This window comes from Schistocerca americana, chromosome X, assembly GCF_021461395.2.
Source record: "Schistocerca americana isolate TAMUIC-IGC-003095 chromosome X, iqSchAmer2.1, whole genome shotgun sequence".
Classification (NCBI taxonomy): domain Eukaryota; kingdom Metazoa; phylum Arthropoda; class Insecta; order Orthoptera; family Acrididae; genus Schistocerca; species Schistocerca americana.
Window position 1 is genome coordinate 517,211,117 of NC_060130.1, and position 23,005 is coordinate 517,234,121.

Here is a 23,005-nt window from a genome sequence, read left to right on the forward strand (position 1 = left end):
AAAACTACAGGACACGACTTTCAGTTTTCAAATACTACTTTCCTCTGACAATGTATCCTTTCTCACAATTTTCAGAGATGTTTTAAAACAGTGATCATTGTGAAATAGTGCTATGTCTCTAAAGCCACATGGCCTACGTTGGTAAAAATAAATCGAGGCGTTGCAATGAATGCTTATGAAGAATTTTGTAAAAAGATACTACTTTTAATTCGTCAAACCTGTTAAAACAAAACTTTTAGTGGTTAGAGATATTATTTATCACTGAAGGAGCTTCAGTGTTCAGTGCATTATTAACGAGCAACAGTGACAACAAAGATCTGTGTTCATTAATATTGCAATGATGCTGCATCGTCACAAATAATAAACGTGTAAAAGCCGTAGTTGAGGACATCGTCTATAGAGGGCGGGGCACACTACAATTATAGTTCTTCTGAAAATTTTTACAGAAGCACCTAAGGCGTTCAAGTACGTGCTCTATGTTATGTTCCTTAAATTTAGGCTGCGCTGAATCATAAAAACTACTCCTATGACAGAAAATTCAGCTCCTAGCAGTTCACCCACGCCTTCTAAAGACGCCGCCTGGCATATAAAGATGTGTGAAGTCCTTTTCGTGTGTTATATCCGACTTTTGACGACCCATATGTATGCGGCGTGTGGGAACGTCTGTGGTAAAGTGTTTTACGACAAGAAAATAACATTCGTGTCTGCAGACCACTGCTACGCGTCATTGGAAGTAATACGCAATATTCATAAATGTTATTTACTCCTGGACTCTGCGGACGCCGAAACGGTTCCCAGCTTCACGTGCCGTCGTTTCCACGCCACACGACTGTAAAAAACGTCGCAACGCGCATCAAATGTCGCAAACAGAGTGTGGGCATGTACAGATGTCAGAGCGTAAATGTCTCTTGAGACAGAAAAGCTATTCGGCTAGTGTCTCCGAAAGCAACTGATGTATAGCATTGATTTGTTTATTGCCTCAGGTAGTAAAACATTGCCCTTGTATGAACTTCATCTTACACTTGAAAACTTACGGACAATATAAGTGTAACAAGCAATAAGCATTATTACGGGACTAGTTTCATTACTTTTTAATGGTCTTGTGTTTCAGATAAGAACCTCGAGAAACTCACTTTGCAAAATAAAAGTAATAATTTTTTTTCTGATAACAGATAAATTTGAAAAAAAAATAGAAATAGAGAAATGGACTTTCTGCAGCCACTGCAGAACTAAATGATTGTATATTCTGCAATTGGCCACGTTTACACACAATCCAATAAATTATTAATTGTGTTACTGTGAGCACAATTCAATCTTTATATTCACATAAACACTCCTCCTTAAGATGCAAGCATTAAACTCTAAAATTTAACTGTACTGTGTTTTAATACAATGAACGAAAAGTACTTCTCCAAAACAAAATTTTATTGCAAATTTACTTTAATAGAACAAATATTCATTAACGTTTTGCAGATTATTCCAGTCATTACTTTTCCATCGTTCTAATACACGTGGAACCGTTCATCGACAGAGTATTCTTTGAAAGGAAACACTTAAAATTAACTACTCGATTATGACCAGGAAACAAAGTAGAAAGCGAATATCTGGAAATCACATCCAAATAAGGCGTGACACGCTACTATTACAAAGTATGTGTCTAATTTTGATAACTGTTTCAATAATGTAGGTACGATATTTTAAAGCATTGACGTTTCGATAGTGATAACTTTGGAAGAATTCTGGTAAATTAGACACGGACTAACGTTGCAACAATGTTCAGAATTGTTTCAAATGTGTGCCGAAGTAGTACTTTAATGAAGACAAGCAAATCTTCAATAGATACAGAATTGCCTTGAATGCTTCATACTAAACACAAAAATCACGACTAAAACATTACCGCAACCCGCGCTAAGAATTTACACCTTCTGTTGCAAGAAGCTGTGACAGTTAAGAAAATTAACAAAGCGTATGGGTGATTCACTAGGGTGACACTCGTGGGATCGTGACGAGGAGACACCGGCCAAATTCTGATGGTGACTTCAACGCACGAACAGGACAGGAGCACCACTGAAATACAGCGCACTTCTCACACGCTGGGTCACACTGAACATAATTGTCGGCACAACAAAAGGTTTGGCGAGCGCGCCGAAGACACCGACGGACTGTCACGCCTACTTCTTCACCCGCGCTTCGAGATACACGCCGCAGATGACATTTCGGCAGATGAGAACCAGAAGGAAGCGGCGCCGACAGCCGCAAAAGACGGACGAGAGAATATCGGCTCTCTCTCCCGTTTCGGCGTGCAGAGAAGAGCGGCGTGTTGTACTGAATACTACGGACATACCGTGTGAACATGTTGGCTATGTCGTCTTGCTGTACGTAGGACGCATGGCTGTTGCAGCACGTGAGTAAAGACCCGGACACGCGCTGGGCGCATACTGCGGCCTGAAGGCGCGTTGGCGCCCTCCCCGCTTCGCGCTCGCCTGCTACGCTATTGGTGGGATCCCTTGCCCGCCTGCCGCGCTCATTGGAAGGAAATCTTTCACGGCTGGGGAAAAAGGAATCGCACGGAGCAGCACAAGAAGGAGAGAAGAGGAGAGGAGAACAGAGAGAGACCGGGCGACGGAGAGAGAGAGCCGGCGACGCGCAAAATAAAACAAACCCTTTCGAATAAGACGGAGGGGAGCGGTTTTTATTATGCTCACGTTTCGACGTCCGCCGGTCAGCTAATGCGATAAATGCGCTCTCGCTTAATATTGTTTGTATGTGCGAACGTTTTAAATGTGGTGCGGGTGGGACGCCTTGAAGACTTGTAGAGACATCTCGTGACCGACTTCAGAGTCCTGCCGCTGGTGCTGTCAAAGACGGGAGACGACCGGCGATTGTCACCACAGGCCGAACCTCTAATTGCCGCTCATTAAGAGCATGAATAAGCACCGCCGAAGCATCCGCATTTGTTACTGTTGCATTACGCTTACCTAGTACGCTGACTGCATATGAGATGGCTGCTGCTAACGATTTCATAAAAAAAAGGAACAAGAATGAGTTAAGGAAAGCGACTGGTGGAACTCATTCAGAAACAATCAAACATGGTTTCTTTCTTTTTAACAGCATGATTAGTGGGTAATTTCCTCTTCTGTTAAAGGAGTGACCGATAGATAGATCTATCGCATGCCGAAAAGAAAATCAACACAAGGAGGCGACGATTCTCCATTGCAAGAACTGAGGTACGAAATTGGATCCAAACTGTTCACGACGACATAATTATATTCACAAGCTATATTTATTCAGTTATATTAAATTTTCGTAACATTTGATACATTTTGTAAGGTTTTAACCTCTCATCGACAGTGAGATCGTTAAAAAATCTGCATCTTCAACGTATGTGGGGGGAGAACTCTCTGTTTCTAAGTAGCACTAAATAGATTTTAAACACGACACACACATCACCGACGCAGTTCCATTTGAAAGTGCTCATAGGCGAAAACTGGCAAGTAATGTAATTTAATAAATGATGCAATAAAAGACATCTTGTATAAAGAATTCGAAAGCATACGGTGGATAATTATAATTGTTTTATAATTCAGAAATTACGTCGAGGCTGTGGACCTACACATGAAAAAACTAGTGGAGTTCCAAAACAATTTTATGCTAACTACTTTCGTACCTATGAAAAATTTACGTAAAATATTCCGTTCCAAGAGGTTCCGAAACGGAAAGGAAAGAATATTGAATTTTAATGTCCCATCAACAAAGAAGTTAGATTTAACACATTTTCGAACTAGGGAAGGAAATCGGCAGTGCCCTTTCGAAAGGAACCTGCTCAGTATTTGCCTGAAGAAGTTTAGGTAAACCATGAGAAAACGAAATCTGGATGAGCAGACCGGAATTTGAACCGTCGTCCTCCTGAATGCGCGTCCAGTGTCTTACGATCGCGCAATCTCGCTCAGTGAAGAGGTTATGTCCGCATAAAGACGTTCTACTGCTCCAGTAGAATGTTGGCATAAGATTATTTATTTGCAGAAGATAACAGATACGGTGAAATAAACTGGATGAAATACTGTGAAAGTTACTGTGTTTATTTCATCTAAAATGTTCCGCGTAAATACATAGGAGGGTTGAGCTGCATAACAACACTGAAACAAAGAAGAGGGAAGCAAGATTAGCGTATAACGTCCCTTCGACAACGAGGTCATTATAGATTATGCACAAGCTCTGATTCATGAAGGACGGGAAAAGAAGTCGGCCGTGTCCTTTCAAGTGAACCATCCCGGGAAATTAAAATCACGTTAGCCGGACGCGAATCTGTAACGTCGTGCTACCGATGAAACACAGACCAGAAATACTATGTCTTGAGAATACCTCATCACCAAACCTATCTTTTGTGTCCCGGACTCACCATCCTCATTTATACTTTTCGTAATTATAGTAATCAGTCCAACGCCACGCCGTGGCTGCGTTAAACTCCAAACCTTGTGCAGTATGAGCGATCACTTAGTCTATAATTGTTAGCAAAAACATGTTATATACGTCGTTGTTAGCAAAAACATGTTATATACGTTGTTGCCGCGCCCGGTAGTCGCGCGGTCTATGGGCGTCTTGTCACGGTCCGTGCGGCTCCCCCTGTCGGAGGTTCGAGTCCTTCCTCGGCCATGGGTGTCTGTGTTGTCCATAGCGTAAGTTTGTTTAAGGTAGTTTAAGTAGTGCATAGGCTTAGGGACCGATGACCTCAGCAATTTGGTCCCATAAGACCTTACCACAAATTTAAAAAATATACGTCGTTGCCTGAAAGATTTATTAAACAATTATGCTAATTATAATTAAAAACTGAGGCAGAAAATCGATTCTGCCCCTGACGTTATATTATCCCCGCATGTCGTCGTAAATAGAAACATTACGACAAGGCAGTGAAAAATTTCCGTTTATCCTCTTTTGAAAATATAGTGACAATTGTTGACGAGAATGAATCTGAAACGCTCCTTCTCGTCCTAACAGGGATATTCCATAGCATAGGGTGAAAATCACTCGCGGCCACGACTAGAATTCACCGGCTCCCAGCGCTGTGCAGAGTGCGAGACAAACTACGAGACGTATTGCTCCGTAGACTTTACTGCACTTGCGGCGGACTCGAATCAACTCTGCAATGCAAGGGTCCCCAGTGTTGCTCTGACTGGCGGGACACGGTTAATATTGCTACTGCTCCTGTACCAATAAGCAACTCCCTGTAGCAATCCCACTGCTTTCAAAAAACTCTGATACGACCACTACATTGGTAAATGAACATCGCAGACAGTTACATCACCGCCCCAAACTGGTTTTTAGCCTCTCCCGCCGATAATCTTCCCCATAAACGAAACAGTATGGTCTGTTGTCAAAAATGAGAAGAACGCACACAAAAACACCACATTTTAAATATTAACCGGAACAAACAGACTTTATTGTCATCGATTATACCTGCACCAAGTACGATTCGTTCGTTAAACACCTCCTCCATTTAGCTAATGGCTCCAGGCTATGCTATGCGGCGTCTTCCTACCGACTGCTACTAAACTGTAATACTCACCTAGAAAGCTCGTAAATGAACAAGCCAGAACCCACGCCCGCGAACGATAAACATCTCTGAAATGTTTCAAAGTTTTCCGGATAGGCAGAATAACTTTATTAATAAGTAAGGATGGCTTAGTACTGCAGTGACACATCCAACAGTCTTTAGAATATCAGCTCGCCCCATAGGGCTCACGACTCACCCGCTACCGTGGCAAGAATTGCCGGCCGACTTCCCCTATTTCCAATTCGCGATCTCAAAACCACCCCTTGAAATTTTTTTACATTCAGACCCTTTTGCATATCAGCTTCAGGAGTCGAATTCAGGCATTTCTACTGCCTTTTTTCCGCTCTCGTTAAGTTTCTAGAAAGTGATGTTGCCTGCTAGAAACATCAGAAGTTTATTTCTACCAAGATGCACTAACCTGAAGTTAGTCATCTTAATGTCGGTTCAGGTGGCAGGTTGTGTTGCTGATGGTAACATCTGTGGTTGTTGGTTTACCAAATATATCAAAGTGTGCTATTGTTTATTTCACGTTCGACTGTGAATATGATGTTGTTATATAATTTGCTCAGATCTTCAGCTAGGACCTCAACTTCGCTGCTGTTACCATCAATAAATAAGAGAGTGCCATCTACATTTCTCTTGTAGAAAATTATTTTGCTGTTTATTTGGTTAGTGGATGAGATGAATTTTTGCTCCAAGTGGTTAATATAAATATCAGCTAAAAATCCAGCAAGATTATCCCCTATTACAAGAGCTAAACTTCATCGTTTTGTTTATAGATACTATTATTAAAAGAGAAATAATTATGAGACAGTGTAAGCGCAAGAATCTCTGTTAATTACAACCAAAAATCTACATAACTTGTTGGAGCTGTAGGCAGCTGGTTGGCGTCAACATAGACAACAACTACACGTCGATAAAGCTATTGTTGAAACTTGAGATAAAATTCTCAGTTACATCCAGAATAATTATATTCAAGTACCATAAGATCATTAAACAATTTATTGACATAACGACAAATCGAAAAATTAACGGAACAAATTAGAAACAAAATCTACAATGATTCATAAATACTACCATCTCTAGTAGCACAAAAAAACGTAATCCAACTCAGTGTAGTGAGCTGAATTCTGCTGCACTATTTCTTTGACTATCGAAAACATTACTAATAAGCTCCTTGTAATGAGACTTTTCTAAAAAATCTATCTATCTAAAATTAAAATTGAAGTTAAGTGACAGCAATCTACAAGAGTCAAAAATCTTAGTATCAACCAAAATAAAATTGACATGCACATTTAAATTAATGTGGAAGGATGCAATCTAAGTAAAATGGATATAAAATTGCATCAAACCAAATTAAAGTACTGAATCAGAAACAATACTAAGGAAGCAATAAATAATCTGGATCACAACACTTTGGGAGCCACCTGTATACCAAATTATCACAAAAAATGCATATAAAATCAGTATGTGAGATTCCGTTTAAAATTTTTTATCCAACGTAAACAAAATTATAACAGTGCCTACTTATTCGTTGAAGTAGGTTACATGAACATGACTGGTGTCGCAACACAGGTGAGGAAAAACTGAATGTGTCAGAACAACAAAGAAATAGTGCTCTCTTTGGTAATTTCATCCATTAAACACATTATCAGCATGCATACATAGTCATGTGTAGGCCACCAAAACTATGCAAACGATATTTCGTATTCAGACGCCTTTCATTGAGATTAAAGATACTTCACGCTACAACCTATGGAGAGATTGTGTGTGTGTGTGTGTGTGTGTGTGTGTGTGGTGTGTGTGTGTGTGTGTGTGTGTGTGTGTGTGTGTGTGTGTGTGTGTGTGTGTATCAGTATGTGCGTGTTTGTGTTAACACAAACTTAATCACTGCTTTGCTTCCCTATCGCCACTGTATTCAGTGCATAATGGGATCCCGGACGTGGGTTGGGCGTGATCAGCGTGTGGCGTTATCGAAATCGTAAAGGCCGTTGGGAAGGCTTCAGATCTTCATCCCGTGGTATCTGCGTTAGATTCCACACCAACGTCAATTCAATTTTCCTCCAGCTTCGTCCATGCTTCTCAATCGCTCACGGCCGCGTGATGTATCGCATCCATCGCAGCCAGCCGCGCTCGTTGTCGGGACTGCGAGTGCTGTCGGCCGCTCTCGTTAGCCCCGTACCACCGGAACTGTGCCGTTTTATAAGGTTTAGTTTTCATTTCCCTGCATCCTACAGTTCAAGAAAGTTTTCAACCATGTTCTGTTCATTTTTTACGTTTCCATTTCCTGCTTGAACTAACGTCGTGGAATGTTTCCACCCTTGTTTTCCACACTTGACAAATGTGTAGCAGTTTTCTAGACATTCTTCGATTGTTTTCTTGATTCGAATAACTCTCTCTACTCCTGTTTCCCAATGTATAATTTTAAACACAAGGGGCAGGACTATATCCGATTCTTGCATAGGTAGCACATTCTCAACCCTCTAATTATCTGGCAAAAGATCATGACGTTCTGAAACATATATATATTTTCTATCTAATGTTGGTTAATGCACTTGATCTAGCTTCGACTTTGGAGGAAGTCTTAATTCGGAAGGGTTCTTACACTACTGGCCATTAAAATTGCTACACCAAGAGGAACTGCAGATGATAAACGGGTATTCATTGGACAAATATGTTATACTAGAACTGACAAGTGATTACATTTTCACGCAATTTGGGTGCATAGATCCTGAGAAATCAGTACCCAGAACAACCACCTCTGGCTGTAATAACAGCCTTGATACGCCTGGGCATTGAGTCAAACAGAGCTTGGATGGTGTGTACAGGTACAGACAGCTCCCCATGCAGCTTCAACACGATACCACAGTTCATCAAGAGTAGTGACTGGCGTATTGTAACGAGCCAGTTGTTCGGCCACCACTGACCAGACGTTTTCAATTGGTGAGAGATCTGGAGAATGTGCTGGCCAAGGCAGCAATCGAACATTTTCTGTATTCAGAAAGGCCCGTACAGGACCTGCAACATTCGGTCGTGCATTATCCTGCTGAAATGTAGGGTTTCGCAGGGATCAAATGAAGGGTAGAGCCACGGGTCGTAACACATCTGAAATGTAACGTCCACTGTTCAAAGTGCCGTCAATGCGAACAAGAGGTGACCGAGACGTGTAACCAATGGCACCCCATACCATCTCGCCGGGTGATACGCCAGTATGGCGATGACGAATACACGCTTCCAATATGCGTTCACCGCGACGTCGTCAAACACGGATGCGACCATCGTGATGCTGTAAACAGAACCTGGATTCATCCGAAAAAATGACGTTTTGCCATTCGTGCACCCAGGTTCGTCGTTGAGTACACCATCGCAGGCGCTCCTGCCTGCCAGCTCTCCGAGCTGATAGTCCATGCTGCTGCTGCAAACGTCGTCGAACTGTTCGTGCAGATGGTTGTTGTCTTGCTAACGTCCCCATCTGTTGACTCAGGGATCGAAACGTGGCTGCACGATCCGTTACAGCTAGTGATACGAGGCCGTTGGGATCCAGCACGGCGTCCCGTATTACCCTCCTGAACCCACCGACTCCATATTCTGCTAACAGTCATCGGATCTCGACTAACGCGAGCAGCAATGTCGCGATACGATAAACCGCAATCGATATAGGCTACAACCCGACTTTATCAAAGTCGGAAACGTGATGGTATGCATTTCTCCTCTTTACACGAGGCATCACAATAACGATTCACCAGGCAATGCCGGTCAAGTGCTGTTTGTGTATGAGAAATCGGTTGGAAACTTTCCTCATGTCAACACGTTGTAGGTGTCGCCACCGGCGCCAACCTTTGTGAATGCTCTGAAAAGCTAATCATTTGCATATCACAGCATATTCTTCCTGTCGGTTAAATTTCGTGTCTGTAGCACGTCATCTTCGTGGTGTAGCAATTTTAATGGCCAGTAGTGTATTATCAGGCATGGCCAGACCTTCAGGAACAAATGATTCAGCTAGAACACTTCCGAAATCAGATCTCATCTCTTCTACTATTTAAGTTCCTACGCCAGCCTCGGGTGAGTTTCTTTTCTTTTGTTTTGGGACTTTCTCAGCTTTTTGGTAACTCCTGCTTAGACATTAGACCTTCCACAATGAATGCGTATAACACACAACTTCTGTGATATTGTCGTCTGTCCCTGCCCCACAACCCTAAATTGTCATTTGAGTCTCTCTCTCTTGCATTATCTTTCAAAATACTTACTTCCGCTTACTGAAGTTGGTTTAGATTCTGCTTCACTTCTTCTGTCTTCTATACAATGAATGTTGATGCTGTTTAAGTCATTCAGCATTTCCTTTAATACATCGCCCGGAATTTGCCTTAGTACTTTGCGCTTCAGAAACCAAAATGGCTTCAAGGTTTCCTCTTTCCATTCTGGTTCTTACTATGTGGCACGGAAAGAACTTTCTGCTCGTCTCCTCTTCATTTCTTCTTCATTGGCCCACTTCTCTTTTTCTACTATTTCCTTTTGTTTTCCTTCCTCCCTTTCACCCTTCTCTTTCTCTTTTCTTGCCATCTTTCTCTCTTCTCCGTATCGTGCCTACCTTTTCTTTTACTTTCCTTTCTCCACATTTCATGATTTTCATCCATCATTTTGTTAATTTAGTTGAGCATTTCCTGAATATTATCACCCATTTTTCTTGTTTCACTCTCCTTGAAAATCAACATAAATAAAATCCCCCTGCCACTTCTAGGAGCATTTCTCCTTTTAACGGTCAACCATCGACACAGATTCTAACAGTCCAGTGCAGTAAAGAAAAAAAGGTAACAAAACACAAACCCTAGCACTCGCGCCGAAAATTGCTCACAACTCCGTCGCACTAATCTATGGCATATATCTTGCTGGTTTTTGTTAGATGTGCAGCCGATGCTCAGTGCTTCTAGTCAGTGAAGATGAAGTTCTGGGTGATGATTCCAATCTTGACAAGGCGTCGCTAGGTGAAACACTGCTTCCCCTCCGTTCTCCGAGCTTCCGTAGCGTCGTCTGAAGACCATTCGAGAATGCGCCCAGAATCAACGCACTCTACGCGTTGTGCGATGTGCGTGACGACTTACGTGACATATTGATCGGCAGACAACACGGAATCGTTTTGCATCACCTCGGTTCCGAGAGTTCCGGAACCTGTACAGAAAATTGCAATAGAGGTCAACATAAACATTTCCGCCCTTTTTATTGCTCATGAAAACCACACATTGCATGTTGTACCACCATACAGTGAGACCTTCAGAGGTGGTGGCCAAGATTGCTGTACACACCGGTACCTCTATTACCCAGTAGCACGTCCTCTTGCATTGATGCATGGCTGTATTCATCGTGGCATACTGTCCACAATTTCATCAAAGCACTATTGGTCCAGATTGTCCCACTCCTGAACGGCGATTCGGTGTAGATCCTTCAGAGTGGTAGGTGGGTCACGTCGTCCATAAACAGTCTTTTCAATCCATCCCAGGCATGTTCGACAGGATTCATGTCTGGAGAACATGCTGGCCACTCTAGTCGAGCGATGTCCGTCATCCTGAAGGAAGTCATTCACAAGATGTGCACGATGGAGGGGGGGGGGGGGGGAGGGAAAGTCGTCCATGAAGACGAACGCCTCACCAATATGCTGCCGATATGGTTGCACTATCGGTCGGAGGACGGCATTCAATTAACGTACAGCCGTTACGGCGCCTTCCATGACCACCAGTGGCGTACTTCGGCCTTACATAATGCCACCCCAAAACTGCAGGGAACCTCCACCTTTCTGAACTCGCTGGGCAGTGTGTCTAAGGCATCCAGCCTGACTGGGTTGCCTCCAAACACGTCTCCGACGATTGTCTGGTTGAAGGCACATGCGACACCCATCGGTGAAGAGAACGTGATGTCAATCCTGAGCGGTCCATTCGGCATGTTTTTGGGCCCATCTGTACCGCGCTGCGTGGTGTCGTGGTAGCAAAGATGGACCTCGCCGTGGACGTCGGGCGTGAAGTTGCGCATCATGCAGGCTATTGCGCACAGTTTGAGTCGTAACACGACGTCCTGTGGCTACAGGAAAAGCATTATTCAACATGCTGTCGGGGTTCCTTCGAGCCATAATGCGTAGGTAGCGGTCATCCACTGTAGTAGTAGCCCTTGAGCGGCCCGAGCGAGGCATGTTTTCGACAGTCTCTGTCTCTCTGTATCTCCTCCATGTCCGAACAACATCGCTTTGGTTCACTCCGAGACGCCTGGACACTTCCCTTGTTGAGAGCCCTTCCTGTCACAAAACAACAATGCGGACGCGATCGAACCGCGATATTGACCGTCTAGGCATGGTTGAACTACAGACAGTCGGCCGCGGTGGTCTAGCGGTTCTAGGCGCTCAGTCCGGAACCGCGTGACTGCTACGGTCGCAGGTTCGAATCCTGCCTCGGGCATGGATGTGTGTGATGTATTTAGGTTAGTTAGGTTTAAGTAGTTCTAAGTTCTAGGGGACTGATGACCACAGACGTTAAGTCCCATAGTGCTCAGAACCATTTGAACCATTTTTGAACTACAGACAACACGAGCCGTGAACCTCCTTCCTGGTGGAATGACTGGAACTGTTCGGCTGTCGGATCCCCTCCGTCTAATAGGCGCTGCTCATGCATGGTTGTTTACATCTTTGGGCGGGTTTAGTGAAATCTCTGAACAGTCAAAGGGACTTTGTCTGTGATAAAATATCCACAGTCAACGTCGATCTTCAAGAGTTCTGGGAACCAGGGTGATGCAAAACTTTTTTTGATGTGTGTATTATCTGTGTAAGTACTGTTTACAAGCCTCGTTTAACCCGTGAATAGGTTCAAAAATGGCTCTGAGCACTATGAGACTTAACATCTGAGGTCATTAGTCCCCTAGACTCAGAACTACTTAAACCTAACTAACCTAAGGACACCACACACATCCATGCCCGAGGCAGGATTCGAACCTGCGACCGTAGCAGCAGAGCGGTTCCGGACTGACGCGCCTAGAACCTCTCGGCCACAACAGTCGGCCCGTGAATAGGGTTAACATTGTCGACAACTACTATAGCACTGATCAATTCCCTGAAGCAATCCAGCTGCTTTCTAACGCCTCTCAGATACGATCATTGTATTGGAAAACGCGCACCGCAAACAGTCATCTCGCCGTTTCCGACTGGCATCTAGTCTCTCCCGCCGATAACATGCTCCACAAACGAAACTAGATAACAGTCTATATTTAGAAAGGAGAAGGACGTACACAACACCAACAGACTTCAAATTTCCAGAGGAACAAACAGAATGTATTGTCTTCTATTAGACCTACACCAACATTGCCTTTCTATTTATACAACACCTCCAGTTAGCGAATGGCTTCAGGCTCTGCTATGTCGCACGTTCCTACCGACTACGTGCTCTCCTACTAAACTGAAACACTCGTCCAGAAAACCGGCAAATGACCAAGCCAGTTCACACAATGGCGCACACTATCTACAGCGCTTTATGTGGCCCTTCACACGTAACCCCTTCTGTCTAAAGCATTTTTATCGGGCATCGAAAATGGCTGTACTGTAATACCTATACATAGCTAACTTTTGCCTCCTTTAGAATCTATTAACAGATTTATTGCACATGAATATAGTTTTGCCTATTTTACTGTACAACATTGAAATAATTATCTGAACGTCACATAAAAATTAAACACGAATTCTTTAAATTCAGTCATATCTCGGACATTATTGATAAAATGGTCAAAGGAAATTTTGTGAATTTGTGTCATAAAAGAAGTAGAGACGGAAAATAATATATACTTTACGCGGACAACTATAATTTCATATATTGTTAACTGACATCGATTCAGTTAACAATTACAACGAAATCAACCAGCATGTTATATGTTAATAACATAATTATTCTTCTGCCTTGGATGTAATTCTGAAATAATGCTTAACTTATTACGACAAAAGCAAAAGTAAGTGAGGTTTATGTTGTACCCGTGTAAGATTTTAGACGGAAAAAACAAATCAGTTTCTTCGAGTTTTTCAAGTTTACCATCGTATTTCGTTTTAAGACGTATAAGAGATGAACCAAACGATGTTCCTACATGGTCTCCGTCAGTAATATGTTTGTTGATAACTTTATTATCATCAAGACAAGTAGTATGGCATGGCGACTCTGACCCCTCTGTTTACATATGTGACGCCACGTAACCCAGGACACTGACCTCCCTATGACGTCATAAGCCGCGCTCCCTTATGTATCACACATTCATACATAGAATGTAATCTTAGCCAAGGATATCATATGTCTTGTACTAGAAGATGAATTTAATACTCTTGCATGGGATCATTATAATGTAAAAAAATATGGGTTGTAGTTAATTCTACTGGGTAAAAATAAATATGCTCATAATAATTAACGTTGTTCTTTTATTTTCATCAGTATATCTCTTTTACAATCTGTACAATTTAGTTTAATAGGAGATGGATCTGGAACTCTAGAGGCACGCTCAGAGAGCTGTGGGAAACATTATATAAATATCGTAATAATTGTTTTGGAAACAGATAGTTGTCATTTGCATTCAAGTTATGACGTTCTTCTCCAAATGTATTATAAACCTGTGAAAAATAATTTAGATATATTTTTTAACTTAATCCACACGATAAAAAACATGCAACATTAGAATCTGTGGCAGCTTCCTCCTTTTCATTAGCATCGTTGAATCCATAGTCTTCCAGCGGTATCATTTTGTTGTCCTCAGGGGAAATTACTTCAGAATGTTGAAGACATATTGGTAAAGTAACTTTCGCGAGAAAACCAGCGTTTTACAGTCGATGTTTTCTTGTAACAGTAATTGAATAGAAGAGTTTAATACTTTAAAAGACGCTTATGACTCCAGAACATGTAAAATATACATTCCTTTCCCATAATTAGGTGTTTGTCAGAAACAGCAGAAATTGTTTTTAGTATGTCTCCCTGCAGATTATTTTTTTATCTGCAAGGGTAAGAAGATTTTCAGAAAACTCTAGTATACTAAAGTAAATGAAATTTGAGCATATTGGTAGTATCATCCTTAATACTTACATTATCTCAACACATGTTACATATCACCGACTCTATGAAAATGTATGTGTGCTTTTCTCAGACAAGTTGAAGCTTGCAAAACACGTGCTCAGCGAGTTTAGTTTTGCCCTGCATTGCCAAAGCTATCGAGATGTGAATGTCATACTACGCCAAAATGTGTCAAACGCATTGCCGAACAAAGCGTAAGCCATCCAGTACCGTCCAAAATGGTTTATGGAGATAGGTATCATTATTTCGTTAAGCATCAGTTATACAATTAACCTACATCCATAGTATGATTGCTGTGTATGAAAATTATTAGAGCATTTTTAAGGCTTTCAACAGTTAGTTCAGAAAATTTTTGAACATGGTACGAACTTACGCAAAATTCAGATTGTTCAAATACTTTTGAACGTTTTCCAAAATTCAGATACTTTTGAACACGACAGACTACGTTACTGTAGCGGCGCGACGGCAGTCAGATTCATTTGTATCTCGTGTAATCTGAGTTGTGCATCTGTCAGCATCGTTGTTTAAAAGACTCTACGCACTCACCTTGAGCAGTCTACATGACTACTCTGTAATTCACACTTAGGTGGCTGGCAGAGAGCTCATCTAATCACCTTCAAACAAAATTTCTACCATTCCACTTTTGAACGCCGCAAGAAAAAACCTAACATTTAAATATTTCCGTACGAGCTCAGATTTTTCTTATTTTATTACAATAATCATTTCTCCTTACGTAGGTGGTTCCCAAAAAACTATTTTTTTTGCGCTTTGAGGAGAAATGTAGTGATTGTAATTTCGTGAAAAGATCCTGCGCAACCAAAAATGCCTTTGCTGTAATGATTGCGCCCCAACGCACGAATTATATCCATGCACTCTTTACCCTATTTCGCAATAATACAAGACGATCTGCTCTTCTTTGAGCTTTTCTCGATGTCTTCTGTCACTCCTACCTAGCGCGGATCCATACCACGCAGCAATACTCCAGAAGAGGACGGACAACATAGTGCAGGCAGTCTCTTTAGTAGACCTGCTGCATCTTCTAAGTGTTCTGCCAGTATAATGCAGTCCTTGGTTTGCCTTCCTTTCAACAGTTTCTATATGATCGCTTTGATTTATGTCGTTTGTAACTGTAATACCTGCGTATTTCGTTGAAATGAAAACCTTTAGATTTGTGTGATTTACCATGCAAACGAAACTTAACGGATTGCTTTTAATATCGTGTGGATTATTTCACATTTTTCATTACTTAGAGGTACTGGCACTTTTCACAACATATAGACATCGTGTCTAACCCATTTGCAGTTGGTTTTGATCTTCCGATGATTTTATGATATAGTAAATGACAACACCATCTGCAGGAAATCTAAGACAGCTACTCAAATTGTCTCCTGCATCGTTTATACAGATCAGGAACAGCAAAGAGCCTATAGCACTTCCTTGGGGAACGCATATGATGCGAGTGCTGTAAATTTTTTCCCGAGAGCACCTTACTGTGTCTGCAAATCTGTGTCCTATCTTTCCGACATTCGGGCAATATCTTCTGCATTTGCGCCTTACAATGTATCTGGCATTAGCTGCGAGGCACATCCATTTTCTGTCTTTCAGAGCAAATTTTTCTCGTTAACACTTATGAGAGCTGCAAATGATATCTTTCAAGACGGAAAAATACAACCGACGTGAGAATCAACAGCGTTACAAACACTTGAAAACTACATAATAAATAAGTTCTTGCAGTTTCATTGAAAAACTGTGCAAGAGAATTTGTTAATTCCACAGCACAATGCATATACCTACATCTTTTTTTTCTTACGTTACGCATATTTCGGACATTCAATTTACTATGGAAAATAACAGGCAAAATTCTTGCTGAATAGAGTTCTCAGTCTTGTATTAAAGCATTAGTTTTTGATGCCACAGCATTAAATGCAGATGCTATGTATGTGTTTCGACTGAAAAAAGATCACTTGTAATTACCTTGCAGACATTACGTACATGAAAGCGTTTTTGATGAAAAGATGAGCTGTAGAAACGAAGGTTGGAGTCGCTGAGTCATGACAACTTGATTTTGTTCCAAATTGTTTGAGAGGACAACAGCAGCCCACAGAGAGTGATATTTTCAAAATTAACTGAGAGATCTCTCACAATTTCATGTTCCAGCGGCTATCCATCATGCAAGGTATGTGACGAAATCTGTTTATTGCTTGAAAACGTATATTTTTCGTGATGTTTCACCAAATGCATATAATAAAATTTATGATACTTGTATTTCTCTCATTTTTGGGACAAACTGATACATTTTTCTCGCAAGTCTATTCATTTTTTTTCTTGTTAAGCATAATTTAGCTCACCTCCATATTTAATTTCCTAAATTATTCGCCATCTTGATGATGTCACGTGTTCAGTGACGTTGACTTCACATGATATAGCCAGGATCAAAAGTCGTTAATGATGTCATAGCAAACATGCCCTCATCAGGGTTCAAAGTCGTTGATGACGTCATTGCAAAAATACCCTCACAGGAACATGAAATCAGGGTCTCTAGATCTAAATCCAGGGCTGAGGGATATGTCGAACACCAAACACCAAACGCCGTGACGAGTGGTATAAATTGAGATGTTCGCTTATAGACGGTTCAGCTAAGATTGAGCTTTGCGCTTGTCAACACGTCTCTAAATCCCATTGGACAAGGTATTAATTGAGTCTGAAATCTTGCCAAAATGTCCTCAGGAAACTAGCATTGCTGCAAAAAGGTAAACTGAAGCTGATTCCCTACTGGAAAATGTATTTAAACCATTTTTCCCGCCTGTACAGAGGCTGGAGCAGCTATTTTGAAAGAAGAAGAAAAACCAAGATGAAGTCAAAGAAAACAAAGCATTTATGAAAGCAATAGGCAGAGGCATTGGGGGGGGGGGGGGAGGAGGAGGAGGAGGAGGAGGAGGAGGAGGAGATATTGGAGGAGGAGGAGCAGACGAAGCGAAGAAGAGGAAGATGAATACAGTATGGATGGTGGTGATGATGGCGATGGTTGTGATGGAGACGAAGAAGTCACGAATGAAAGTTCTGTAAGGGACTTGGGATAAACTGGCTACATCATTTTTTGTTGAACCAACACGCAAAACAGGTGATACTGTAAATGTCATCAATTTTGAAGCAAAATGAGAAGTTTGGATGACTGGTGATTCACCTATATATGTCACTGGAGTTAATTTACTTATTTACAGTGTAGCGTATTCAGGAATGATAGGTTAATATAAGCTGTTGTTTAAAATTAGGGGTCCTAAACAGACATACTCACAATGATGTCTTTAGTAATATGGTTAAAATCTCAAGGCAACCATTGCTCAGAAGCAAAGATCTCTCCCTTACAGATAAGTAAATTCCAAAAGAGGCCCTAAATATAATTTCATACACTAATCCAGTTGCATCCAATTCTAGATACAAAACCTCGCCTGGTTTCGTCAGAGAAGAGGAAGACGCAGTTCAAGAAGCATGCACTTCAACTTCTAATCAGATCCATTGCTCGGAGATTGGGATAGTTGTTCAAAAAGAAGAGGAGCTCTAAGCCAAACACATTAAATCCAATGAAAATAACGTATTTATGAAATCAGTGGGTGGAGATATTGGAGGAGAAGAGGATGGTTAATATGATGATGAAAAAATGATTACAATGATAATGATGATGATGATTATGGATAGGATGATGCTGATTACATTGAGGAAGATGATGCTCAGAATCGTCCACCAAATCGCAAGTAGAGAGTGACCAGAAAAAAAGAAATCAGTTGGTAGAGAAAGTTTATGATGTATGATGAAAATAAAGGGAACGTCATTATTAAAAGTGTAACATAAAATACGTAACTGCTCCCCAATGGGGACCACTTACAGGTGATGGAGACAAACGTGTTTGACTCCTGGCTTGGCGTAATATGACGTGCACACTGCTTAGACAGTAGCAAGTCTCAACCTACTGACAATGCCTTTTGCAAGCCTCAACTTGTGTTGCCTTGTCAAGTCACTGAATATGAAATTGTTTCAATGCGCATGCGCAGACGTCAGCAAGTTCTGACTCAGCTATAAAATATTTCTAAACGTGAAGCATCTACTACTATAATTAAGACATTGGTGCTGTTGCTGTTAGTTTACTGGTACTGTTGCTACTGATGCCGTGGTCCTCTGTACATGTGTCATCGAAGTAGAAAAAATGTATGTCTAATATATATATTAACAGTAACTATCTTAGATCGTTCACATACCGATCACTTGCTTTAACAGACGGATGATTTTTTTGTCGTTGATTGTTGCAAAATATTCTAGCAGCTTCCCAAAAAAAACCTGATAATGATGAAATTTGGAATGGTGATCCTTGCCCACCTGAAGGACTGCAAAAGACTGAAGACCAGCTCCACTTTTTGTGAAAGCAACGTGAGAAAGTAGTAAAATAAGCCAAATAGAGGCACAACACCAAAAGAAACATAGAGCAATGTGGCGAAAGAAGCAACAACTGGCAAAAGAAATAACAGCTCGTCCATCACTGAAGGAGGATGCAGATAAATCTGGCATGTATTTCACAGCATTACATAATTTCTGTCAAAAAACTGAAACTTACTCCGTTGGTAACAATATTTATAATTGCGTATAATGCAATAGTTAAGTTAGCTAAGAAAACATTATTTTATATAAAGTAATTAAGTGAATATTTTAATGTGAAGTAATTTTATCATTTATTCTATCATCCACAACAAATACAGTGAATCAGTATGCAAAAGAACGTTAAATTCAACATTAATATAATCTCTTACTGTCATTAGTAGATATAGTATATTGGTCTAAATTTCAGACCATTATCCAGCTGTGCCTAATGCTGAACACAGAAAACCTCGCTAGTGGCAAAAAAAAGAGTACAATGTGCTCATATCAATATAACAGGACCTGTTTTACGTCCATGTTGCAGAGCAAGAAGCAACTACGCAATGGCGAATGCACAGAGTGTACTGAAAGACTTTCGGCATTGGAGGAGAGTGAGGGGCACCCAGCCTTGAGAGCAAGATGTGTCAACACAGAATGTGGAGCTGGTGTACTTATTCTATCTGAAAGACTGCAGAATGTATCTACTGTCAAGATTCTCAGATATCAATTAAGGTGAAATTGACATTCTTAACAATATCACTCTGTGCATGAAAGACCGAATAACATGGACACAGTTGATTTCGAAAATAGATACGAACTAACCTTTCTTTTCATATGTACAGATTAGAAAACTGTCTGTATAAAATTTCAATTCCTATTCATAAGATGTCACGTAGTGCAACTATAGCAGATGTTAATGTTCGCTCTCTAAAAGAGAATTGTTACGAATCTGTTTTTAATTTGCAGGAGTATTTAGTTCTCACACACAAAGTCATTTGTACGAAAACGTAAAATGAAATTTGCACAGCAAGAGAAAGATAAATGTGATTTTTGTGTGTCCACAGTCCAACTTTATTTGAAATGCTCTGGAACCGCGAGACCGCTACGGTCGCAGGTTCGAATCCTGCCTCGGACATGGATGTGTGTGATGTCCTTAGGTTAGTTAGGTTTAACTAGTTCTAAGTTCTAGGGGACTAATGACCTCAGAAGTTGAGTCCCATAGTGCTCAGAGCCAACCATTTTATTTGAAATGTAATTTTTGTTTATAACAAATGTAATATCTACCCTATTTTTGTATCAGTGTTTTTCCTTCCCACTACATCTGTAGTACATTACAAATACAGAAATTAAACTTGCTGAAGATGAGACGGTACACAATTTTAGCATAAACAGTAGTGGAATGTGAAAAAAGATACAGATGAAATTTACCGGCAAGGCAATATAATATTTGACATAAAAAAAATGCACGAAAACGAGTAGACCACAAAAGCAATGAAATTTACTAATGAGGCTTTTAATGAGGCTACAGTAATTGACATAAACATTTGTGTGTGTGTGTGTGTGTGTGTGTGTGTGTGTGTGTGTGTGTGTGTGTGTGTGTGAGAGAGAGAGAGAGAGAGAGAGAGAGCGAATAGACAATGTGATTGGTTCCAAAAATATGCAATTCAGTGTCCACTGCCGTCTTTAATCATTCAAATTTACCACCCATTGCCATCTTCAGTTTTTTATCTTATTGCCCATTGTCATATTTACTTATTTAAATTTACTGCCTGTGGTGTCACCGCCAGACACCACACTTGCTAGGTGGTAGCCTTTAAATCGGCCGCGGTCCGGTAGTATACGTCGGACCCGCGTGTCGCCACTGTCAGTGATTGCAGACCGAGCGCCGCCACACGGCAGGTCTAGAGAGACGTCCTAGCACTCGCCCCAGTTGTACAGCCGACTTTGCTAGCGATGGTTCACTGACAAATTACGCTCTCATTTGCCGAGACGATAGTTAGCATAGCCTTCAGCTACGTCATTTGCTACGACCGAGCAAGGCGCCATTATCATTTGCTATTTATCTTGTGATGCATGTACCGTCGGACCGATGTTCACCAATTATGGATTAAAGTTAAGTATTCCAGAAGCTACGTACTATTTTTGCTACTATAAAGACCTTGTCATTTTCCAGACCTCACGCCATCCTGCGTGAGCTTAAACGCGTGCCTTTCGGCTACCTCGTAGTGGCTTGGCTGTCTCGCCAAGTCACAACACTGCCAATTTTCAAATTTCCCACAGTACACCATCGTGATGATGTCATCGAAAAGGGGCATGGAATGTGACGCCATCACTAATTCGTCATACATAAGGGATCGTGCCTTACGACGTCATAGAGAGGCCAGTGACAGGCCACTTTACTTCGCAAACAAAAACGAAATTAGAGTCGCCATGGCCATACAAGTAAAACACCTTTACTTTTTAATGGCGAATAGAGTGGCAAGCACTTAAATAATTAACAGTTTGAAATACTGACCGTTTTATCGACGACATTATGACTAAACAATTATAAAGGAGGTTTTTTATTTTAATTTTTACTGTGGGACAAGATACACATTGGTAGTTTCCTTACTGGAACTACAGTTTCAACAGCACCATTTACTAAATGCACAGAATATCTTCTCTGTTTCTATATTTTCACAGTTGTGTAGCGTAACATTTCCTTTCCACACTTGTCCACTCATGCTGTACACTAATGTGGACGCCACGGCCAGTTTCTAGCAGATGGCGAAGAGGACTTTTGTTCGGCGTGAAGATAATGAGCTGTTCTTCCCTTAATTCTCCTGAATGTGTTGAAGTCTAAACTTACTAGATAGGCTATAAGGCGAGAAATTTTCCCTTGAAGCCCAGTATTTTCCATTGTCACGGTAGAAGTAAATTTCTGCATCTCCTGGAAGGAAGCAGTACTTTCTTGAAAAGTTCTTATAACAGAAATGGGAAATAGTCAATGGAAATGCCTGAATTACACTCCTGAAGCTGACTGGTAGAAAGATCTGACTGTAAAACAGTTCTAGGGGTGGTTTGGAGCTCATGAAATGCAAGTGGAGAAAATCGACCAGTAACCCTCGCAAAGGTAAAAGACGAGTCGTGAACCACGTGGAGCAGAGATTGAGCTTCAAAAGAGTGTTAAGAATATCAAGTTGAACGGAGTGATCTTTAGAGATCAATATACTGTTCTGCCTATGTGGAAAGCTTTGAAGGATTTCGAAAGTGCATTACTATACATTGAAAAAACTCAAAGAAATTGATATGCTTTCTTTTGATCCGCGCTCTTCAAAGAACACACGATAAATCTCACTTATCTTGTTTTAGTGATAGTAATCTAAGCACTAAGTCAGGATTTAATTCTAGAGGGAATGATACCTTATACTGTTAACAAAATGGTTCAAACGGCTCTGAGCACTATGGGACTTAACATCTAAGGTCATCAGTCCCTAGAACTTAGAACCAATTAAACCTAACTAACCTAAGGACATCACAAACATCCATGCCCGAGGCAGGATTCGAACCTGCGACCGTAGCAGTCCCGCGGTTCCGGACTGCAGCGCCTAAAACCGCACGTACTGTTAACACACACGATGTTGATTTCTTTCGTTCTACATCTACATCTACAGCTATATCTACATCTACCTGGATACGCTGCAAATCACACTTAAGGGCCTGGCAGATGGTTCAGCGAATCACCTTTACAATAATTCTCTATTATTCTACTCTTGAACAGTGAGCGCAGAAAAAGAACACTTATATCCGTCCGTGAGAGCTCTGATTTCTCTTATTTTATTATGATAATCGTTTCTCCTTGTGTAGGCAGGGTTAACAAAATATTTTCGCATTAGGAGAAACGCCTGTGTTTTAATTATGTCCACTCCAATCCTGTATTATGTCCGTAACATCCTCTCCTCTATTTCTCGATAATACAAAACGCGCTGCCCTT

At 41.1% G+C, this 23,005-nt stretch overlaps 1 protein-coding gene across 1 annotated transcript in view; it reads right to left on the minus strand.

The window, feature by feature from the left end:
* Nucleotides 1–2,413, minus strand: part of LOC124556109 (neuronal PAS domain-containing protein 4B-like) — a 777,800-nt gene extending 775,387 nt beyond the window's left edge. The window contains exon 1 of the mRNA XM_047130132.1: nucleotides 2,345–2,413. Coding sequence (XP_046986088.1) covers nucleotides 2,345–2,355 — 11 coding nt within the window. The 5' untranslated portion in view covers nucleotides 2,356–2,413. The remainder of the gene's footprint in view (nucleotides 1–2,344) is intronic.
* Nucleotides 2,414–23,005: the final 20,592 nt, after the last annotated feature.